Below are 24,549 nucleotides of genomic sequence, written 5' to 3'. Positions count from 1 at the left end.
CTTTTCCGAACCCAGCTTAAAATAAACCCTATTTAATTATTTGTATTAAATAGGGGAACTTGTCGGCAAATAAAACGGTTTCGCAGACCCAAACGGATGTCATATGTTTTCTTAGTTTATTTGATCGAGTCTCACCCTCAAGTCTTGTGTTTATCTCTCGGGATAGATACAGGATTTGAGGTAGAATACTCTTTCATTTAAACTATGAAAAATATGAGGTTAGTTTGATTTCATATTTTTCTAAAATTATATACATATATATACGTAAATTGAAACGTCCTTCCGAAGCGGGCGATGAGATTTCAATTCTGGCTGCCGACAGCTTCTTACGGGCGACCCCCCAAACTTTCTTTTAACTTTCTTTTAGTGCCGACACCTACTTACATTTAAATTTTTACCATCCATCTAAAATTTTTGTAAATCAATAATTTTACCTAGGCATTCTAAGAATCAGCGTTGCTATAATCATCTTAATATTTTAATACCCATTTCAACCTCCATGTAGGATTTCGGAAGCTGTTCCAGAAGCATCTTCCCCTCAATTCATGATCAAAAGGCATGTTTGGCTTTGCGCCTGTTGAAAGCAACATAGTGAAAAATTTGCTTCAATCGTTTGGGCAATGATAATAGATGTCCAAAGGTGCACCAATGAGACGAGTAAATTACTCTGTAAAGACTAAGAAGCAAAAAGGGTAGACTAAAACCATTTTTAAAATAAAATATTTGCACAACTTAAATATACATTTCTAACACTCAGCATGAATAAGTGCTGAATAAAGATTCATAAAGCCAATGACAAACGCGTTTAATGGTGGCGATGATATGGATTTGAATGTTTGGTGATAAAAAAAGTTACAAATTGCCAACTAAGTGCTGCAAAAATGAGTTTGTTATAATAGATGTGTGATAAAATTTGAAATGACGGTTTGATGAATGATTTTATTAGAGTGGTGTTAGCAGTAACTAATAAAAAGTTGTGGAAATTATAATTGAGAGATTATTGATGATTTTTATATAGGCTAGAAAATGCATTGATTAGATAGGTATGAAATGGTTAGGAGTAGTATTAAAAGTACTTTTTTAGAAATTGTGCGGAAGGATTTGTAACAAATCATGCAATAATCAATAGGAATGATGGATAATAAAGATTCATTAAGCCTGTGCCAAGTAATCGGGATAAGGCTATTGATTATTATTATGATGATTTATTTGCGATACAAAAATGTAAAGATAATGCATGCCTCCTTGCATTGTTTCATTCCCATTTGTTGACCTTGTGTTGCCATGTCCGTAGTTATTCTCATTCAAAATACTGATAATAACTTAAATCCCTGAAATTCCGGCTTTTTAGACGCATAAACTTGGAAGTAAAATTAGTTTTTGTTTTTCAACTTGCACTTGTGAGATCTTCTCTTTGGTATGATTTCTAGTAAAAGTTATTAGATCAGTACTACATATAAAAGTTCACTTCCTGCTAATATCATCACTGCATTTTGGAAATTCAGGTGCATTTGCGTCATAAGTATGCTCAGCTGCTTGGTTACTCGAATTATGCCGATTATGTTACTGAGCCCAGGATGGCAAAGACTTCCTCTAAGGTTTGTTTTGTTAATTGGTACTGTATGAAATATTATTTTTGTATAATAACCCATGCTTCATAACTAGGTTCAAACTTAATTTCTTTTTTCTGTTTGTGGTGATGACATTGTTTATTCAATTGGTTTCACTTTCCTGTGCTCTGCGACACTTGACTGAGATTTAATGACAAATCCTATTAAGTAATAAGACCCTTGATTGCCTCAAATAGTTTCTACGTAGGAAGTCTGTATGAAATCTTTTTGGGTCTTATGATGCTTTGTAGTGTTGCTACAATGCATTTTGATTACTTTTATGGAGAAAGTTTAGGTTAGATCAAATCTTTATTACTTCTATGGTAGCTTGGAAAGCTCTAAATCATGTGAATTCCTATAGCCCGTTTTTAGGCTGTTAAGTTTGATGGTTTTAATAGAAACTAAAGATTGAAATAGCCACTAATTGTAAGAGAAGATTTCATGTTGTCAGAATGAATTAAGTGTAACTTACCATGAACTTAGAGTGAGCAAGGCTGGCTCAGATAGAGTAATTTTTCTGTTACACGGTCTCCATGTGATTTTCTATGCAATTTTTGTCGTTATTATGTATGCTGTTATGCAATCCTTGCCTAAGAGTTGGGTTGTCTCACATTATAAATGACTTGAGGAAGTGTTCAGTTACGATTTTTTTCTCTGAATAGGTCCATTAAATCATGTGGCTCTAATATCTTTCCAGTAAACTAATTTATTGATCAGTTTGAGTGCAACCTTACTGTTCACTCATCAAAACTTAATCTGATAAACAATCACAAGGAACCATTTAAGTGCCCATGTTCTGCCACATTTTACACGGCTGGCATCATTATTGGTGCTGAATTGTGAGGGCAGTAAATTATTTTTTATTGGACATTTTGGACATGAGTTTTTCTTGTTGAGTGGAGATCAATAAGAGATGTGGATAAAATGAAAGCTTGGATTTGGGTTGCTGACCATAATGTTTTCGTATGAGGAGTTTTCTAGATTGGTTTTCAAGGAATGATATTATAGATGGAGGGGAAATTTTAGGGAGGAAAATGGTTTGGGCGAGTTGAGATATTAGCATCTGTCATTGAATCATGGTTTATTGGATTAGCACTTGAATGGAAAGAGATTATTTGCAATGTGGTTACTCATGGCGACAACGCATGATTTAAAATGTGGCCCAATAGAGTAGGAAGAAATAATAACGTAAAGGAGGAAAGAGAAAACTCTTCTTGGGTTATGATAGAGTAGGCACAAATTGTAACTAGATGGAAGCAACAAGAAAAGTCCTCTTTTAGTAAGGACACCTTAATGGACAGATTTGGCTTTGATATCTGTTGACGGAGTGTGCATTGAATCTAGCATTCTATCCTTTCTTTCGTTCCAATTAGAGAGAGAGAGAAAGAGGTAAATAGAGAAGAAATAGTAGAATAAAAGGAGAGGGGTGATGAAGGGATGGATGGCAAGGCTGAATTGATAAAAGATTAACAAGAACACTCGCAAGAAGAAAAAAACTTATAGAACCTATAATTATACTCTGCATGAGCATAGAAGAATAGATTCCTTTGGAATTTACCTCGGCTGTTTCCTGCTAGCTTGAATGCTTCTTGCACTTGGAAGCTAGTGGCTGTTCTTTTGCAACACCAAAAATCTTGATTTCTGACCTTCAAACATTTGCAAAATTGTTGTTTGAGAACTTCCTAATCATTTGGCCACCTTGCCACAAATGTGGAAGCTTATTGTTGAGTTTTGAATGGATTTTGAGTTATTAATTGTGTGTAATAGTTTCCTTGTCAATCAAAACATAAAATGATTAACAGCCTGGAATGCTTCTTGCACTTGGAAGCTACTGGCTGTTCTTTTCCAATACCAATGTTCTTAATTTTTGAACATTTGCAAAATTGTTGTTTGAGAACTTCCTAACAATTTGGCCACCTTGCCACAAATGTGGGAGCTTGTTGTTGAGTTTTGAATGGATTTTGAGTTATTAATTGAGTGTAATAGTTTCCTTGTCAATCAAAACATAATATGATTAACACCCTTAAGGATTGTATGCTGAGGAGAAATATACAAATATCTTGATCCTAAGAAAAAGTCAAGTTTCATTGAAATCCACCAAGCCTACAACCTAAAATGCACCAGAAAGCAATGCTAAAAGAAGGGAAAGCCTTTACAAATTTTGATCACAGTTCAACCACTTTATTTATACAATACAGGAGTATGTGTAAGTTCATGACATGAGATAAAATTGAAGGACGAGCCTGAGTTGGGTGGTTAGAGTTGGTTTTTAAAAAAGTGATGCCTATATTGGCGGAACCTCTTCACCAAAAGAAGCTTCTTTTGAAGGTGGTAATCCATATATGTTGGAAGGGAGTCTAAAACTATTTGGTAATAACCCAAATTTGAATTTTAAATTTAAGCATTAAATTTTAAATGGCAAAAACAAAACAAACTTTCCATGTATATATAAAAAAAACATAACTTTCAAACTTTATAATGCATCTTGATCTGGACCTAGTGATTTATTTTGATTATATTTTTCATGTGTTACATCATATTCTCTCCTTTTTGAAGGACTTTGTTATTTAAAGTTAAATGATTGTAGCCATGTAATACTTTAATGGTAGTGGATTGTCTGTTGTTGGCAATTATCCATACAATAGATTTTGCAATGAAGAGTTCCGGGCTCAGGCAAAGAGGTTAGTTTGAAAATATGCTAATATCTAATATTATTTGAATCGTCTTTTCCGCATGTAGATTATTTGGAATTTTGATAAGGCTATTAAAAATAGTTGCAATATCATTAGGAATAATTGCAGGAGATGCACAAGTTTAACTTGATGTATGTTCATCAATTTTGAAGTGGTTTTAGTTTTTGCTTCTTGTGATTTAGATTGTGTATTTTTTTAGCTCATAAAAGGTTTCACTTGACCAATAGTTTTTAAAATTTTCATTGAATTCTTAATTTTTTCCGTGCTTTTAATGTTAGCCTCTCTTGATTTAGTAATTTTGTATGTTCAAATTCAGCTAATGATATCTTACACTGAAGGGATTGTGATATCAATCAAAGATATTTTGATTAACACAACCTATATAAGGGTTTAGGAAGAGAAGTAAGGCGGTCTGATGCACATATAAAAATTAATAATAACAAATTTCTAATTGATATCCATTCAAGACCTTCCAATCCTGTGTAGCGTTGTTGCCACTTTCCATTATCAGGTTTTAGCTCTACACCAATTGATGTAGAGGAGAAACTTATAAAAGAAATAAAAAGTCTTGATCCTAACTCGAAGTCAATTTCTTTTCAAAAGTTACGAAATAAGAAATCATGATCCCTTAAGGGTCGGCTGAGGTGCGATACAGGCGGACGATTTAGTTTGACCAAATTCTCACAAGCACTGATTCTGACTTACAGAATCAGAACCCACTAAATTTCTATAAACATGATACATTTCGTATCATAATTCATTCATATTCATATATATTTGGAAGCATGAAAACCATATTATCAACACACACACACATATGTGTGTGTATGTATCTATATATCTATAGGGCTGTTAAATCCAACATAATAAAATTATGTACCCAAAAGTTTGTACAAACTTCTAAAATTATGAAATACAAAAGCTTTACAAGTCACACTGACTACTCGCCCTGGTACTCCTTAGCCTTATTGTAAGTCAACAACGTAGAATGAGAAAAAAAGAGCTCATAAAAATAATTAAAGTTAAAATAAAATTTTACACACAAAAAATAAATAATATACATGCCCGTATGTAATTGTACATGTCCACACAAGTCACAAACATATTAGAATCATGTAAAAGATGTAAAAAAAAATGAGAAATAAAATAAATCACGACTGCTGCATAAATTATGTAATTCATCTATTTATGAGTTATTATAAGCATTCTCAGTAGAGTTATAAATTTAATAATATGAATTTCACTTATAATTGTATAGGCCTCAACTGGTCTCATGTCATTGGGTTGTCATCTAGCTTGAAGTCTACATTAGCTATTGATAAATGTTTCCCTTTATATGGGGGGAAATAGTTATCAATAGCCTCCGTGTTATCAATGGTTCCCTATATTCCGTTCTCGTCTGATCCCAATGATTCACGAAGTTTCATCACCGTTTGAATATTAGAAGTCGGAAATCCCACCTATCTTTATCATCCGTACTTGTAACTACTCATGCAATAGTTTACCTATAACATCACTTTTTGATATTTTTAAAGCTTAATTTCTGTAATAAATATTCATCATACATTTCATTTATCATACATGGATCGCACTAAATTAATATATTTATCAAATCATAACACTGTAAAATCACATGTATTGTAAGTGGTAATCAATTTGCATTCACACAATCAGTGTAGATATTTATTCACAATATGTAGGAAATTCTAAATACAACAGTTTCAGACATAGAATTACATAAAAACCTACAAAGATGTTTTCCTTAAGTTAGCGCAAGACTATTTCACCTGACTTGATGAAGCGGTTCTACGACGAAATTCCACAAGCTCGCCTAGAGCTTGACGCCTTGTGTAAACAATCTAAAATTCATTAACACTTTAGGAGTTCATAAAATCTTGACTCATTTCATGATTTAACCCAAAATATAATTTATTTTTGAATTCTTATCCCAAACGGGTTTCTCAGCATAACCAACTCTTCTCCGATCCCGCCTATTCTTCTTCCCTCTTCCCTTAATTCTCCCTTTACTCTGTTGATTTCATGTTAATAGCCCTTACAGAAGCCCACAAATCAATTTTTCACTTCCGACAATTTTATCTCTACTACAGCTATTGAAATGAAAAAGTGCACAAATTCATGACATACATCAAAATGAAAATTTAATGAAGGAAAGGAATGTCACAATTAGTGTTAAATAGGGTTTCCTATTCATCGAATTCATTTCAAAGTATTGAAAAGGAGTCGATGGCTCTCTATTTGTGTGGCTGGATTGCGCGACTACAGTAACCCGATGGGAGGAAGCTTCGGGAGTACGAAACCGAGTTAGGGAGAGGGAAAATAAGGGAAATGTGACACTTTAACTCAGATCCAAGGAATCCCTATGATGCTAAGCTCATAGGGGGCTGGTCTAGCCGGTTCTCTTGGAGGTGGGCCAAATTGCCCGCTCCTTCCTTTTCGTCTCTTTCCATCTTCTTCTTTCTTTTTTTCCTCCCTTGTCTTTCGTAGAAATTCCTAATTCCAAAACCTTCCTAAAAAAGTGATCTGATTTTTATTCTTTCTCCTAATTGAATCCAATCGTAAAAGCCTAAAATCTAATTTGTTTTGATTTTCCTTCCTTAAATCTAAAATCTGATTTTATTTTTTTTTCTATTTTAAAAGTCTTGCCTAAATTCTAAAATCTGATATTATCCCTTTCATGTTTTAATGTTTCTTAAAATTGAGTTAATTCTTTTATAAATAGGAGTTCTTGTGTCTAGGATGAGGGTCTTGATTTTAAAGTATGAATTCAACTTTGCTTGAAGTATTTCCCTCTCGAGGACTCTATTCGATTACAAGGACGGTGCTCCGGCTGTAACCCCATCGAGATGGTGTTTTTCTTCACAGTTCCGCCCCCTATTTGCTGCCCGCTGTCTGCCAGCAGTCCAACCAGCCTCCATGTTAGCCGACCACCTCCTTGCCAGCACTACAACTACCGTTCCTCCCTTGCTGCACCTCTTGATCATCGAACAGTCCTCCGACAACCTCTCAACAGGCATTTTAGCTCTGCTATCAGCCTAGACTGATACTGATCCTCCCCTCCAATTGCCTTGCAGGCTGACCGCAACTACTTGCTGTCCTTCCGACCGCAACCTCTGCTGCCACTTGCACCCCTTGGCTCTCAACTGCCTTCCTAGACCTTCGACGGCTGACCCTGTAGCTTCCCCGCTGGACGTCGCAGCACCTGTCGCCTCTCTCATAGTAGGCCGTCATCTCTGTTAGGCTTTCCCAGTGCCTCCAGTTCACTGTATTCATATTTCTGCAGCCTGCAGCCCCCTCTGCTGCTACTCACACCACAGGTCGCAACCCTTCCTCCACCGTCCGTGTCTTCGTTCATTGGTTTCGGTCTGCTTTCATGCCTCCGCTCCTCGGCTTCGTCCGTCGCGTGCACCTCTGCTCATCGGTTTTGGCTACGATACTTATCTCTGTTCCTTGGCTCCGGCTGCCCTTACTGCCACTCCCAACTCTAGCCTTCGACTACATTCACCGCTTTTCTCGGTTGTAGCTCGATGCCCCAATGAGCGCCTACGTCCACCCGAGATTGCTCCGACCTTCAACACAACCACCCTCCTGGCACCGCCTCTCCAGATTACCTCCTTGTCAAGCTTGTCGCGTCTTTGTGTGTTTAGTCTTTATTGTGATGTTTCGTTTTTTTGTTTCCATTCGCATAGTATTTTTTTTCTTTTGAGTCCTCGTTGTAACTATCTTTTAAATTATTAATAAATTTGTGTTGTATGTCGTGATTTTGGTTAACTCCGGTATCACCCAGCACTTGATTTTATCCCACGACATAGAATCACGGAAAAAGAGTCAGTAGAGAATAATGACAGTGAAAAATTAAGGATTTTAATTTAGTTTTAATTAATTTATTTAACTCAATATCTTATTATTTTAATGTCTCCCATTCCATTTATAATTCATATATAGTGATATGTATTGAATTAATTGATTCGTCGTGTACGTGTAGAATTTTATAAAATTGTTTCAATTGAAATTTAGGATGCAAAATTGAGAGTGCATTTTAAAGTCATTAAAAGTTTCACCTAACCTCTCAAATTTTCTATGTTACATCCCGGGTAGCTGTAATTTGTAAAGAGGCGCGACAGCAAAATGATGGGTGTGGGGAAGGAAAAGTCAAGTATAAATACTCCTTCGGGAATGAGCTATAATTGGAGTACCACTCGACACTTGGAAGAAAGTAACCACCGCGGACGAGCTACAACTAGAGCACCACCAACCTTTAGATACAGCTCTAAAAAACAAAAATAGAGATGCCAGCAGTTGTCTTGACTAGAAACCTGAAAAAATTTATAAATCCTAAAGCACAAAAATCACATATATAAGCCCTAGATAGCTAGGATTGGATTCCCCTATGAAAAGGAGGCGCCAATCCCTCGTGGAAGAGCCGATATGCTCTCCCTGGTCTGGACCTATTCGGTCCAGACGAATGAAATCATGGGAGCAAGCCACAACTCTCTTTATGCCGCTCCGCAACTTTACAGGCATGGCCACATCCTTTAATCAAAATGTCCCCAATTTTTTAGGCAAACCACATTTTGCTTGAAGTCCCCTAAAATTATAAAAATTAAAAAAGAATTGCACATTATTAGAAAATTTAAATAAAATCTTGTAGCCCGAAGCTAAGAGCATTAATCCTACAATTTTTTTATAAATTTTGTGGGTATTTTAAAATAATAACAGACTATTGCCACTTCATGCATACCTCTATGATTAGTTTGAAAGGTCTCGTGCTTATTATGACATAATATATCATCTAGTTAGATGCTTTTGACACCAAATATGTCACACAAATACGATTAGGATAGTGGGCCTCTGGTTGGGTTGCTACTTTAAAATAACATAATTAAATTATGGTCATAAGTTCAAATTTCTTGAATGGTAAATCATAGAATGCACTTGATTAAACATGATGCTCTCTGTTTATGTTAACTTAAATTTCGTTTTTTACACAAACATCCACCGCAAAGCTACAAGATTCTTTTTGATGATGCAACTCATGGTTGTTAATAAGGATCCTTTGATCTAGTTGTGTTGGTTATCTTTGACGGAGTAAATTAGGGTTTGCAACAACTTAGGATAGCTTAATTATATGCTCTTGATCGAGTTTGTTGTCACTCCCCCACTATCCACTCAATACTCAATGTGATAAATTTCATCAATCTAAAATTAAATTGTTGCTACTTTAAGTTATGCTCTTCTTGTCCATCGACTTGCATTAATCGAAAATACCCTCTCATCATTGAGCAGGATAATTGACCATATAGTCTTACACCTTAGGGAAACGTGAAACTAAAGCATAATGCTTTTACAAAATATGGACAAAATTTCTTAGTAGCGTGTTATCTCAAATTTAAGTTGCTTGCTAAAAATTTGACCTAGAATCACATAATTTGTCACAAGTGACAATCTTGAAATTTGGGAGCCCACCTCTTTTAGGTGCATTTGTTCATAGATCAAAAATAACAACAACCGCAAAAACAACAAAAAGCCTTTATCCCACTAAGTAGGGTCGGCTACATTAATCCTTTTTTTTCCATTGTCATATTGAGTGTCATATTTTCATTTAATTCTAATCAATTATGATTATTTTTTTTACAAGTCTTTTTAGGTGTACCTCTACCTATTTTAACATAAGCCAAATATGAAACATCTACTCTCTTAACCGAATCACTAGATGGTCAACAATTTATATGAGCAAACCATCTAAGATCACTCTCTCTAATCTTATCTGCCACTAAAGCTACACAAACACATAACTTAGTTTTTATGCTTCTCTTTAAGGACAACATTATGTGCCACAAAGCATTGCAGGTTTCACCACCATCTTATATTATTTTCCTTAAGTCTAAGTGGTACTTTTCTATCACACAATAGGCCCGATGCATTCCTCCACTTCACCATCACTGTGAACAATAGACCTGAGATACCTTAGTCATTCACATTTTAATTATTTGATTACCCATTGTTACAACTCTAACACTAGATTTACTAATACTAAGATTACATTTCATGCATTCAGTTTTAGATCTACTCAAATGAAGGCCTTTAGATTAATGTAGATCTCCATATTTTTTGTTTTTTCTGAACTCTTTCTCTAGTCTTTTCCACAAGAAGGATATCATTAGTGAAAAGCATACACCAAGGTACATCCTCCTATAAATGTCCAGTATAAGAATCCATAACTAAAGCAAAGTGATATAGGCTTAAAACCAAACCCTGATGTAATCCAACTGTAATAGAAAAATACTTGGTAAATCCTCCTTCTGATCGAACACAAGTAAGAGTTTTAATATACATATCTTTATTGACTTGTATAAGTCATATCAACTTCTTTCTTTTCTTGAACTAATAAAGGAACTTCTCTTGGAACATTGTTGTAAGCTTTTTCTATATCAATAAAAATCACATATAAATCTTTCTGACTCTAAGTATTTTTCTATCAAACCTCTCAATAAATTTATAGCTTAGTCGACTTGCACAACAGAAATCCAAGCTGATTATAAGAAAATTTTGTATCAAGTCTTAAACTATGTTCAATACATGTTAAAGGAATATCTATGACTATTTGCTAACTATTTAAATTTTAAATTACAAATTATAAAAACAAAGATTGCAATGTGCATGTGTGCGCATTTGTATGGGTGAGTGTGTTTGTGCACGTATGTGTGACCACCCGTATGCGCGCGTGCGCGCGTAGGTCTGTTTGTACGTGTATGTGTGTGTGTGGTTGCGTGCGCGTGTTTGTACGTGTGTGGGGGTGCAACCTTTAATGCATCTTGACTTTGATCTTGTGATTTGTTTTTGTAGTTCTGTTGGTTTGTTACATTAGGAATACTTGATAGGCTCAGACTAATAAACATGGTGTCAAAAATGCCCGCTAATATCTTTAATGGCCTTCATTAAGGCATCAATAAATCGTGACGCAAGTTAAAAAACTGATAGACGCAATGAGTGAAAGTAAGCATAAAATATAACGAGTGTAGGGATGACCTTGCGTCTATGTTTCCTGGAAAAGCGATTGCATTCTCTTTTCTATCTATTGATGGTATCACATTTACGATAAATTGATGTTACTTTTCTTGAGTTGCAAAGTTCTAGCTTTTTGCATGCCAACAGATCTTTCGTTTGCCTTATATTGTGATTACATTCTTAATATAGGCTGTAAAAATTTTATTTTTTGACATCTAAGAACTGTCATATATACTTGTGTGGGTATGATTTTGTTTGCAAACAATTAAACTGCTAAGACTGTTCTCATTTTTTTTCTCACGCCTGTAGCATTGTCCCAATTCTAATTATCAGGTTTTTGAATTTCTGGAGGAATTATCAAACAACTTGTCAGACCTGGCTACAACGGAACTTAATTTTCTTAAAGATCTGAAGGTTATTTCTCATTGCTGTACTGTCACTTCTTCAATTAGCCTACTATTTTCGTACCTCTCATATCAAAATGTGAGTTTCAGATGAAGGAAGAAGGGGATGCTTCCTTTGGAATGGAAGATCTGGCATACTACATTAAAAGGGCTGAAGAGCTACATTATAATTTGGATATGGCAGAAGTTAGACAATACTTTCCTGTGAACTTAGTCTTCTCAGGAATTTTTAAACTATTAGAGGATATATTTGGTAAATTTATGTTTTTCTAATTCGATATAACATAAAATGTTTAACCTACTTCTTATTCCGTAAGATAACTTCATATGTTTGGCATTTATTTCAAAGATTTTGCTTGTCCCAGGATTGACATTTAAGGAAGTTAAAGATGTTGAGGTGTGGCATGAAACAGTTAAGCTTTATGCTGTTCTGGAGTTCAGTTCAAATGATCTTCTGGGATATGTTTATCTTGACATTTTCTCCAGGTTTTTTTTTTAATTATTTTTTTTAACTTTTTGGAATATTACAGGTTTTGACGGGTGCTGCAATCAGGTATGAACTTACTGTTGTTTTTTCTTTATCAGGCATGGTAAATTTACCCATACATGTGTTTTGTCACTTCAAAATGGGAGCTCATCCTCCAAGGGAATTGAACAGGTTATTGATCTCTCTTTCTCTCTCTCTCACACACAGGCACACACACACACACACACATAGAGTTTGTGTGCTCGCTTGAGGCTGCAGTGAGTTGGCTTCATATCCATGTTATGCAGCAGTGAAAAATAGAAATAACACGCTAGTTTGTTTGCTTCTTGTCTATGATAAGCGCAGAACTGTTAAAGTTGGTAGCTTGCATACCATTTGTGATCTTTGTAATTGTTTTCTTGTGCTTTTCCTTAGCTGAATTTACTGTTAAGGAATGAACTTCGTTTTTTATTCTTCTGAATCTTTATTAAAAAAAATAATTGCTTAATATTATTCTTGGGTAATATTTTGGAAACACTTCTTGACTTGAGGTTCATAATGATCAAGTCAGTCACTCACATGTGGTTTGGCTATTTTAGCTTCATTCTCTATGTTGATTCATTTAAATCTTATGAATGACTAGTCGCACTTTGTAGAAACGATTGCTTATTGAATTCACTCCCTATAGCCCCATAACCTTAAAGGTGAGTCATATATTCTACTCTATTAGCTGACAAATCGAAGTGTCTGGTTATCTTGGTGTTGAAGGTTAACTTATGCTTTGAGGTTCATCTATGCAATTTCTTGCACTTTAGTTGCTGTCCTCCATCACTACAATTAATCGGATCAATTATGACTGCAATGGTGGACAATTGTCATAGTATCACGCAAGTCCAACTTGAAACTCACTTTGTATTGCAGAATCTATTAAACAGAGCCCATCTTGCAAAACTGATTGTGCTGAAAAATGTAGAGCATTTAAATTACCTAGGAAAGGCCTCTGCATCATCAAATCATTGAATGAGGAAAAGGTCAAAATAAAGTTGTTTGAGCAACGATAATTCATGAGCAAGATTCAATATACACTTCAATTAAATTCTATATTATATATAATTACTACAATTATATTAAAAAATCTATAAATTTGGCTCAATCTCTTATCCGCTCGCTTAAACTCTTAGACACATGCTCTCTCTCACTCACCTCCACCTTTTGCTCCTTCCCAAATTTTGAAACCCTCAATTGCACATAAATAATGAAGTCACAATATGGGTTTGCTGGTGGACAATTAGGGGGCTCATATATTGTCCCACATCAGTTGACTCTCCATTTAAGGTCAACTGTGGTGTGATAGAGGTGGGCAACTCAATGATACATAATTCCCTCTACACCAGCTATGACTTAACAAATCAGGACTCAGTGGATAACAAATTTGTCTAATTCAATCGTCACAAGCATTAACACTTTAATTCAATTTATAATTTAGTAGCATCCTCAATTACTTGGAAGCGTACATAATAATATCACAAAAATGTATACATAGCTATTAAAACTCCAACTTATAGGAACACATACCTAAAAGTCAGGACAACTTTAAAAATTATATAATCTAGAAGTTGTAAATTATCAAACTTGAGTGAATAAAACCTGACTATTCACTCATATACTTAAACTTCATAATATATATGAGTGCACTACAAATTCGGCGAAATCATCGAAGCTAAAATAATATTTATGGATGGAAATAAAACATTGTATATGTGTTATCGTAACTCATATTTATGGCAATTGTACATAAAATAAACATACACTAATCATGTGAGACATTCAAGTTAAAGAACATGAACTAGAACAAATAGTAACAACTACAACAAACATATTTTTTTATTCATTCATTATGCAATCATAAAAATATTCATTATAATTTTATTCATTTGTCTTAGAAAATTTACTTGTAGTTGTATAGATTTTGACTACATTTTTCATTTCATGTCAACAAACCTCCATCTAGTCTGTCGACTAAAATATATATTGATAAAGGTTACGTTTTTCAGCATAATAGTTATCAATGACCCCCCTGATACTAATAAATTTGTCTGCTATTTAATATTAGGAGTTGGGAATTCCATGATTTCGTACTGCAGATCATTCATGTACTAGTCTTCTGTTATAGCACTTGTGACATTTTTTGTAAACATAATTTATGTGACAATCATTCATCATATATAAATCATATATCATATGCATATATAATAATTAATGAATGTCTGCAAGCAATAGTTTATCAAACATACTCACCAGATCAATTGAAGCATTAAAATAAAAAATATCATTAGTGTTAACTTAAGTTTGCATTCATGTAACATGTGTAGGCATTTGGTAATATGAAAACACTTCTAATTAAAATCATATAAAGAAATCACATAGTGATCATACAAAAAGTTGTTTTTCTTATTTTATCACACGATTATTTCACCTAAATTGACGGAATAGCTATACGACGAGTTTCCTCAAGCTTGCCTTTGGCTTGCCACTTAGAGTAAACCACCTTGAACCATAATCCCCTTTAAATTTTTACGAAATTCTTATCTAATATATTAATTTAAACTTAATACAATTTACTTTTCATTCATTGCTTCGATAGGATTTTCCCATATAAATTCTCTCCCAAAAGATTTCTTCTTTTCCTTTCTTCTTCCTCCCCTTTTTTCCTACCCTTCTCCCTCTTCTCTTTGTTGTTTTCTTGATAACAACCCTATCCGAACATTATAATCAAGTTTGCAGCTTCAGGTCGGGTTTCTTCTTCTCTCATCAATAACTAGAATCACAGAAATGGTCAGTTCGTGGCAAATCATAGAAAAAAATTTTGAGAAGAAAAAATATTTCAAATTGCATGGGAAGGAGCATTGTACTTACTGATATTTTATCATGATTCTAAACCGAGAGCTAGACCTCCTTATTCCGCTGTCCACCTCGCTCTTTTCGATCCCACTACAGTGTTGGGATCACTGGATGCCCAGGCACATAAAAAGAAAGTTTGAGAGATGGAGAAAATGAAGGGAAAAGCTGCGTTTAACATCACTTAATTATATCACAGCCCTCCAATTCATCTAGTTGTTGCATGTCGCATAAAAAGGGCTTGCTATTGTGCTATGAAGTTATGGATGCCAATTATAATTAATTAAGGATTTAATTAGTTTAATTAATTTAATATTTTTTTTATAATTCCAAATATATGCATAATGTATATAAATTGTTACATATCAATTGGATCGATTCAACATGTAGAATTTTATAAATTTAGCTCTGTGGGATTTCAGTGAATGTGAAAAATTGGGTATGTTAAAATGATCATTATTTTATCTAAATTTGCCAAACTAGGCATTAAAATATTCCTCTCATAAAAATTTCATACTCAATTTTTTTTAATTTTTATTTGAATAGAAAATTATGTCACGTCTTATTCTTTTCCCAAGTAGTTTCTTTTTTTGTATTACTTCCATTATATCTTGAAATAACTAATTTCCATATTCCTCAACTTCTTAACATCAAATTTTAAAATCCTCTAAGCTTCTTTATGTTAAATCTTTTTTGCACTTTTATATCTTCTTTTGAACTTTTTTTTATCTAAACTTTTATGTGAAAGTTGAGCCCAGAGGGCAATATGCGCAATTCAAACCCTTCACCTCACGGTGGGAAACTAAATACTCAACCATTATATTTGAGGTAAATGCGCCATTGATTTGAGTTTGCAATTGGTTTTCTCAAAATTGAAATGTGAAATAAAGCATGAATTTCTGACATATCAATACGTAAAACGACCTTTAAGCCACTTGATTAATTCTTTCTATGATTTTAAAGTTACTAATATATCTAGGCCAAATCCACATGATCGACAATAAAAATATTATGACGCAAAGCACAAAGCAATAAATTTTAAGATTGATGATTTTATATTTCTAAAAGTCAGACAAATAGAAAGTACAGTCGGATTTGGTCAAGGACCTAACATTTGACGTTCTTTTATATCCAGCCAACTTAGAGTTTTGCATTTCCTATCGTATAGTGTTTCATATGGAGTCATTTTAATACTGGATTGATAGCTACTATTGTAGGCGAACTTGATCATCGGAATATGATCTTCTCAACTGCCTCCAAAGTCAAGAACACATAACCTTAACAAATCTTCAAATACTTGAATTATCCTTATTGACTCTCCATCAGTTTATGAATGAAATGTTGTGCTAAAATGTAAATGTGTACCCAAACCTCTCTGAATATTTTTCCACAACATGGGCAAATCTTTCGTTTGTCTCAAAAATAATTACCTTTGGATTGTCGTGTTGTCTAATAACTTTTTTTTCATATAATCTAGCTAACTTTTCTACGAAATATGTTTACTTAATTTGAAAGAGTTGTACTGATTTTGTTTACCTGTAAACAATCACCTAAATGCTATCATAACCCTGCTTGGATTTAGGAAATCTTGTGATGAAGTCCATTGCAATTTCTTGTTATTTCCATTATGATATAGACACATGATTTTAGTAATCCATTGAGTATCTGATGCTCAACTTTTACAAATTGACAAACATGATATTTAGACACATATTAAACATCTTTTGTCATACATGGCCACCAAAACATGAATTTCAAATCTTTGTATATTTTTTTTTTGCTGCTTGGATAAATTATACCACATGAATGATGAGCTTCATGTAAAATTTTATGTAAATTAGGATCAACTTGTTCTCCAAACTACAACTTATTTTTTGTAACATTATTTTCATCTACAGTCACATCTTGCCTCTTTCCTGACTGAATTTTTAAAATTAGATTATGATATTCATTATTAATTTTTCAAGCTGCATTAATTTTGTCAATTAAAGTTAATTGCACAGTCCACTGTTATAAATACCCAATATTTTTTGGTCTTTTAATCTCCAATTACAAGACAACAGTTTTTTGATCAATTCTAGATTTTGAGTAATAATTCAGCTTACACCACTTAAAGACTTGTGACTCAAAATTTTCAGCAACAATATTAGCTCGCCAAAACAATATTGCATATCCAAATTATGTTCTTTGATAATCACTTGTCATCCCTTTTATCTCAAATTCAACTCTTATGTGAAAATATACTTCAAATTATGATGATTTGTAAAGTCTTTGCACTTCACACCGTGTAGATAATGCATTCAGATCTTGAGTAAATACTACAGCAACCAACTCCAAATAATGTGACAGATAATTCTTCTCACACGTCTTCAATTGTCTTGATGTGTAGGATTTTGCTCGTCTATTTTGCATTAATACATTTCGTGCTTCTCAATGATGCACCACTCTAAATCTGGAATCCCTCTATTCCTGATGGAATAGCTAATACTGGTGCAGTAGTCGAATACTTCTTCAACTCTTGAAAACCATGCTGGCATTTTCTTAGTCCACTGAAATTTTACATATTTTTTCATAAACTTGGACAATGAATAACATAGCTTTTTGTGAAACTTTTTTAACGAAGCTCAAGTAGAATCCCGCTAAACCAAGAAATTTGTGTTCCTCTATAATAGTTTTTAGGTGTATGTCTACCTAAGGCTGTAATCGAGCCGAGTATATTATAGTTCTGACATTACATGGTTTGATTATAAGTTATTCATGTTCGACTTGAACTTGTGTCGAGCTTTTATATATTGTTAAAACTTGACTTATTTAAATTTTTCATTGTTTGAACGGGATTTGTACTTAATTTTTTTAAAATAAGCAAACAAGTATTTAAATAAGCTAAAAATTCAAACGAGTATCTAAATTTTCATATAAGGACTTACATTAATAATTTTATAAATTTGATTGCATTTACGAAGTTATGTATTATAAACTTTGTAAAATGAAAGGTAACTCATGAACCATAATCATAGGAGATATAATCTCTCTTATTTTATCATAATCATACTTTCAAGTTTGCAGCCTACTCTCATACTCAAATGTAGATGTTGATTTCCTATCGTTATATGCACTTGTACTCTTTCTAGTTTTTTTGGACAATTTTTTAGATATATTTTATATTGAATTGTTTCATTGTTCTTATTCTTAATTATAATAACTTACAACGACTGCATTGCACATTCTCAACATCATTTTCTTATTTCGGTTAGGAATTATGAGCAGAGTGGAAAGCGGAGATAAACGAGAGACTAAAACTCCAAAGATCTATGCACTCCACCATCTCTTCGTTGCCTTCGATGTTTGCATGCCCTTGCAACTCAGGGTTTCGTATGTTTCATATGAAACTAGGAGACGTGAAAGTATGAGAGGCCAGAGGGAAAGTGAAGCTTGTGGGGGTTTAAAGTTAATTTTAAGAGGCATTTTTTACATAAACCGGGTCTTATGTATTTTCTTATCTAACACCTAAACTTTAAGAAAATAAATTTATAAATAATAATTATATTTAAAAATAATTATTTAATTAATAATTAATATTATTGATAGTTTAGTATATTTATTATCAAATCTGTACTTAAATAAGTTAATTAAATTTTATTTAAATAATATATCATATATGATACGAGCTATCATCAAGCTTAATATCGAGTATTTTCAAGTTATTTGTTAAACAATAAGCAACTTTGCTTGTTAACATAAATAAATAAGTTCAACGAATTTGTTTAGTTCATTTAAGCTCTGATTTTTTTAAAATTGTTCAAGCTTGTTTATTTAGTAATTTGAACGAACATGATTGAGTCTTAATCGAATCAAGTTCGAGTTATTCTTCGAGTGCATTGGCTCTTTTACAACCCTAATTTTACCTTTAGAGGATCTTCTAAAATTTCTTGCCAACTGATGATTTGCCCCAAAAATGAAATGCTTAGCAACCAACGTTCACATTTTAAAAATTTTACATATAATTAATTTTGCTTCAACAATTCCAAGACTATTCCTAGATGTTTAGCATGATCATCATTAGTTTTTGAGTGTACTAAAATATAATTAGATTCATAAAAATTACAAGGGCATTCGCTAAACCAAAAAACATAACTAAGAAATCATAATAGTCTATCTAGTCCCAAAAACTGTCTTAGTTATATCCACCTCTTTGACTTTGTCTTGATATTCCGATCTCATATTAATCTTAGAAATTACAGTACTACCCTCTAACTGATTAGCTAAATCATTTATTATGGGCATTGGATATTTATTTTTTATTGTCACTTAGTTCAACTCTCTATAATTAACTCATAATCACATAGATCCTTTTTTTTCACAAAGAATGCAGGAGCACTCCTACATGAGTCTCTTGACCTAATAAAACCTTATCTATCAGTTCCTCCAATTGACATTTCAATTCTTGCAATTCTTTTGGAGTCATCTTATAAAAAGATTTAAAAGTTGCAGTTGTCTCTGATTGCATGTCAATGTCAAACTCGACTTCCTTTTCTGGTGGTAACCATGGAAATTCCTGAGAAGAAACATAAAAAATTTTTGCAACTATTTGGATGTTGTTTAATTCATGCACATCTTTATTTAGTATTTTTAATTTTGCTAAAAACACTCGTTCACCACTTCACACACTTTTCAACTTTCACAACACTGATCAAAGAAGATAAGACATTTCTATCTCAACAAAAATAAAATGGCTTTTACTGAGATAAATCACTCTTATTTTTTTGCATTCAATTACAACAACCTGCTTTACTGACTAATTCATCCCTCATATAACGCCATATGTTCTAGTGATATGATGATTAGTTATGCTATTAACTTTCTATCAAAAATATTAACATGCACAAAATATTTCTTATTTGCATAAAAACTATTTCATGAAGGAATGATAACACATGCTCCAAGAGTAAAGTGTACAATATCAACAAATAAATTGCCAACAAGTTTTTTAGAAATGAAAGAATGCGATGCACATGAATCAAATAAAATTGTCAAGTTGAACTAGAATCAAAACGATACTTGTAACCATTTTTTCAAATTCTTTAGATTTTTAATAAGTAATTACAAAAACTCTGGCCGATCCTGCTGGCTCATGTCTACACTCTGAAATCTTACGTTTTGTTTGAGCTAACTGTATTCAGAAAAATGGAGTCTTATTGGACTGACTGTATTCTAAAAGTTTTTTAGGTTGTTCGTTTCTTTGGAATATCCGTGGTCTGCTATTCTTTTTCTTTTTCATCAGACAAACCATGTGACGATGCTCTGTCTGGTCACATCTGTAACACTTTCCTAAAAAAGACAAGCACTGCCTAAAATGTCATTTTCCACACTTCTTACAAATTGACATTTCTAACTAGATTTGCTTCTATTTGCCTTCCAATTTAAATTTCGTGCTTTGGTCACCCTTGACAAAATCTTTTTGTTTGTTTGCTTGGGGTTGCCACCATTGACTAAAGAAATTTACTTCATTTTTAATTCTTTTGACCCTTTCAACTAGCACTGAGAAATCACTTATTTTAAAAAAAAGCTAATACTAACCTCAACTGATCGTAAAGACCGCGGAAAAATCAATGACAGTTTTTTTTCTCTCGAGTTTTGGTATAATAAGGTACATATTTGAAAAGAGAAGTAAATTATTTTTCATGCTGCATAACTATTTTGATACCTAAATCAAATTAATAATTTTTTTTAATAGTGCTAATCTGGCTGATGGTGGAATAAACCAATCTTTGAAAACTTTTGCAAACTCTTCCGAGTAAATCTGTGGAAAAGGTGTCAGCTAAAATTTCTTTCTATGTTGTGCCCTCCATCCTATCTTTGCTCCATCCTATCTTTGTCTCGCATTCTGACATTATAGTGAATAACACCACTCTCCCATCCTCCAGACATGTCATCTTAAATCTGTTCAATCTTCAATAACTAATATTCAATAATTGTATGGTCATTGACACCTTTAAATGCAGATGACTTAAATGTCTTTTCAAATGTCGATCAACTTCTGTATCATCCTTCAATATGGGCATGAATCTGGTAGTTAATATTTTAATAACTGCTATTTCGTTAACTACTTGAGATATGAACTAAATAATGCCTTATAGCTCAATGATTCTAGTTTTCTAATTTGTCTTATTCTGAATATCACTTCTGTTCGAGTTATTTTCAATTTGTCTTTCTTGTTCTGCAATTGATCTTGAAAGCTGACACTCAAATTCTTCTGATACTTCAGGCCTTTTTACATGTATTTGCATAATATATTTTTATTCAATTTATTAAACAATAGTTTTTCCATGCATACATTATTTTTCAAGTTATATGGGTTACCCGACCCAATTCCAATTAACATATAGCTCTGTATAAATCAATTCATATATTAATCTCATTTTTATTTTTCTAAATCCACACATGCTTCTATTATTATTTACATTCAACCTTACTTTGATAACTCTTTCTATCACAATCCAGCTAACTCCCTTTTAGATTAAACCATGATGATACAAACGTGAACAACTCGGTCAGATATAATTCCCAACACACTAGTGCTGACTTGCACAAATCAGAACTCGGTGTAATGAATTAGTTTAACTCAGTCGTCATAAGTATTAACAATTTAATTTAATTCATTATTTATTGGCATTCTCAATTACTTGGAAACATGCGCAATAAAATCATTAAAATGTATAAATAGCTATTAAAAATTCAATATATAGCAATACATACCCAAAAGTCTGTACAACTTCTAAAATTATATAATATGAAAGTTGTACCATATCACACCTAACTACTTGTTCTAGTGTATTTTACTCCTTCAAATTCAACAATATATATGAGCTAGAAACTCAAAAAAATAATCAAAACTAAGGATTTTATAGATGAAAAGAAAACAACGTGCTTGTGCAATCGCAGCTCATATATTTGTCAATAATACATAAAATAAACATGAATTAATCATGTGACATTTAAGCTAAATGACATGAAATATAATAAACAGTAACAATGTAACAAGCATATAATTTTCATTCATTTTTTTGCAATCGTAAGAATATCCGTTATGGTTTCATAATAAAAAACTGTCGTTTATGAATGTCACTTGTAATTGTGCAGACTTTAATTACATTCATTTTATTTCATATCATTGGGTCGTCATCTAGCCCGTCGGTTGAAATAACTGTCGATAAAGGTCAAGCTTCTCCTAACATAATAGTTATTAATAATCCTTTTAATACCAATAGTTTCGTCACTGTCCATGTATTAGGTGTTGAGAATCTCATCATTCTTTGTCATCCTACCTACAAATCATTCTTATAACAGTGTACTTGTCACAACACTGGTGACATTCTTTTAAATATAGTTACTATAACTCAGTCGCAATTTAATTATAATAGTCTTCAATCAATAATATGATTATGAAATATAACAATGATTTCTGCCATTACTATAATTAAATACATAAGATAATTTTCTCTTGAATCGACAAAATATCTCTATGAGTTTTCTTTTACTCGATTTGATCTCGTCGCTTAGAGGTAATTATTTTGAACCATAATTCTACTAAAATTTTCTTGATATTTTTAACTAAGCGGTTGTTTAGGATCATTGTTTTTTGTTTTTTATCTTTGAAAATAGAAAAAAGGAAACAAACATAAAAACAATGTTTGCTTTTTTGTTTTTTGCTTTATTTCTATTTTTATTTTTTGGAAGAACACTTGTGTCCTTAAAATACTTAAAACAAGAATTTTGCCTATTTTTAAAACACTAGATGCCGTCACACGAAAGAGCGGGCGGGGGGGGGGAGACTGAAATGGATGACGGAGTCCTTCTACGATCAAAACACGATCAATCTGCACATCCATGATGCTTGATCTTCGCACACACGTCTCTCCTGTTATCTCCCTGGGCTAATCTAATCACATATTTCGTATTTGCAACCAAAAACCCTAAAGAAGCAAGAAAGGATGATTAATACAAACGAACTGAGTGTAGGTGAATAAGGAGATGGGAACGGGTCACCAAACCTTTGGTTGCTCCAGGAATAGAAGATGGCGGCGTTCGGAGACAGCAAGAGGCTGAGCCGACGGATTGGAGAGATCGAAAGCGAAGCCAGAGGGGGTGGGTTTTAAGGGAATGGGTTCGCCGATCTTGCATAAAACGATGTCCACCGTACCTTGGTGGTCGCCTTCAATCTCCTCCGCTGGTGAGAGGAGACGAGAGGACTTTGTGACCATGGTCGACATTGATTACAAAGACTGGGAATCAGAACGAAGAGAGAGGATTTAGTTCTATGAGCATGCTAAGGAAGAGAGCAGAAAAGGACTATGGCTAGAACTATAGAACTTTGTAAATAGTTTTAAAGCAATTGGAATTACATAGTATACACATGTTTATTACATATTCACTTATGTAACACCTAAATTTCATTTTTACAAGCATGGCACTATAAATTTTAACATTATATTAAAAATATCATTACTATTTTTTTTATTGAAATGTCTTTTTCTATATATATTTTTACCAGCTTGGAGGGCGTCGACTGGTGAGAGGCGGCATGAGGGGATTGAAGTGCCTAGGGCATCGAACAATCAAAAAGGAGGCTGAGTGTAGCACCTCGGTTTCTAGCAAGCTGAACTTTTGCTAACACCTGTGAGAGCGGGAAGCACTGGTGAGAAAGATTGTCGATGGGAGAGATGCCAGTCGGGTGGGGGCAATGCGTCGGTTGAGATCATGAACAGGATGGGTTCTTTTAAAAACATAGTTAGAATTGGTGATTTTTTTTAGAAAAACTATAGGTTTTTCTTTAAAATAAAAATAAAAAATATCTAGCCAAACATGTTATATTTTTTATTTCAAAACATTATTAAATCAAAACAGTACCAAACACGTTTTCTAAAGACATAATACAGAAAGCAAAACAATATCTAAGATTTTAATTTAATCCAAATACAATCTTTTTTCTGACCTAGAGAGGATTTCCCCAAATAATTCTCCCTAAACATTTCTTCTATCTTCATTCTCCCCTCTTTTCATTCCGTTCTTTCTCTTCTTTTTTAATGATTTCTTGTTAGCAGCCCTATCCAAACTTGAAAATCAAATTCGCAGCTTCTGGTCATATTTTATCTTCTTCTCTCAATACTAACGGGGATCGCATCAATGCTTAGCTCACGACCAGTTGTTGAAAAGGATTGTGAGAATGGAAACTAATGTTTCAAATTTTATGGGAAGAAGGGTTCTACTTACCTACTTCTCAGTACTCTAACCCAAGAGCTGCGATCCTTATTCCACTATTCGCCCGTTTTGTCTGACCTTGCTAGAGTGCCAAGATCATTGAATGCGTAGGCACACGAAATAGAAATGTGGGAGAGGGGAAAGACAAAGGGAAAAAAACTGCTCTTAACTTCACTTAATTAAATCACGACGCT

The 24,549-nt window shown here is 33.3% G+C and overlaps 1 protein-coding gene across 4 annotated transcripts in view; it reads left to right on the top strand.

The window, feature by feature from the left end:
* The window catches only part of LOC110021067 (probable thimet oligopeptidase), a 160,297-nt gene that overhangs the window by 72,516 nt on the left and 63,232 nt on the right, over positions 1-24,549 (top strand). For 3 of the 4 annotated variants that reach the window (XR_002293600.1, XM_020719398.1, XM_020719397.1), the window contains exons 8-12: positions 1,506-1,598; positions 11,663-11,743; positions 11,824-11,986; positions 12,099-12,219; positions 12,319-12,391. Coding sequence is in view for 3 of the 4 variants with exons in the window: in XM_020719398.1 (XP_020575057.1) it covers positions 1,506-1,598; positions 11,663-11,743; positions 11,824-11,986; positions 12,099-12,219; positions 12,319-12,391 (531 nt within the window). In the remaining variant the exon portion in view is untranslated. The remainder of the gene's footprint in view (positions 1-1,505; positions 1,599-11,662; positions 11,744-11,823; positions 11,987-12,098; positions 12,220-12,318; positions 12,392-24,549) is intronic. The other variant, XM_020719399.1, reaches the window with a different exon arrangement.

The sequence above is a fragment of the Phalaenopsis equestris genome, unplaced genomic scaffold (genome assembly GCF_001263595.1).
Source record: "Phalaenopsis equestris unplaced genomic scaffold, ASM126359v1 Scaffold000120, whole genome shotgun sequence".
Taxonomy (NCBI): Eukaryota; Viridiplantae; Streptophyta; class Magnoliopsida; order Asparagales; family Orchidaceae; genus Phalaenopsis; species Phalaenopsis equestris.
The sequence above is the reverse complement of the archived record's forward strand: the minus strand, read 5'-3'. Positions and strand labels throughout refer to the sequence as shown.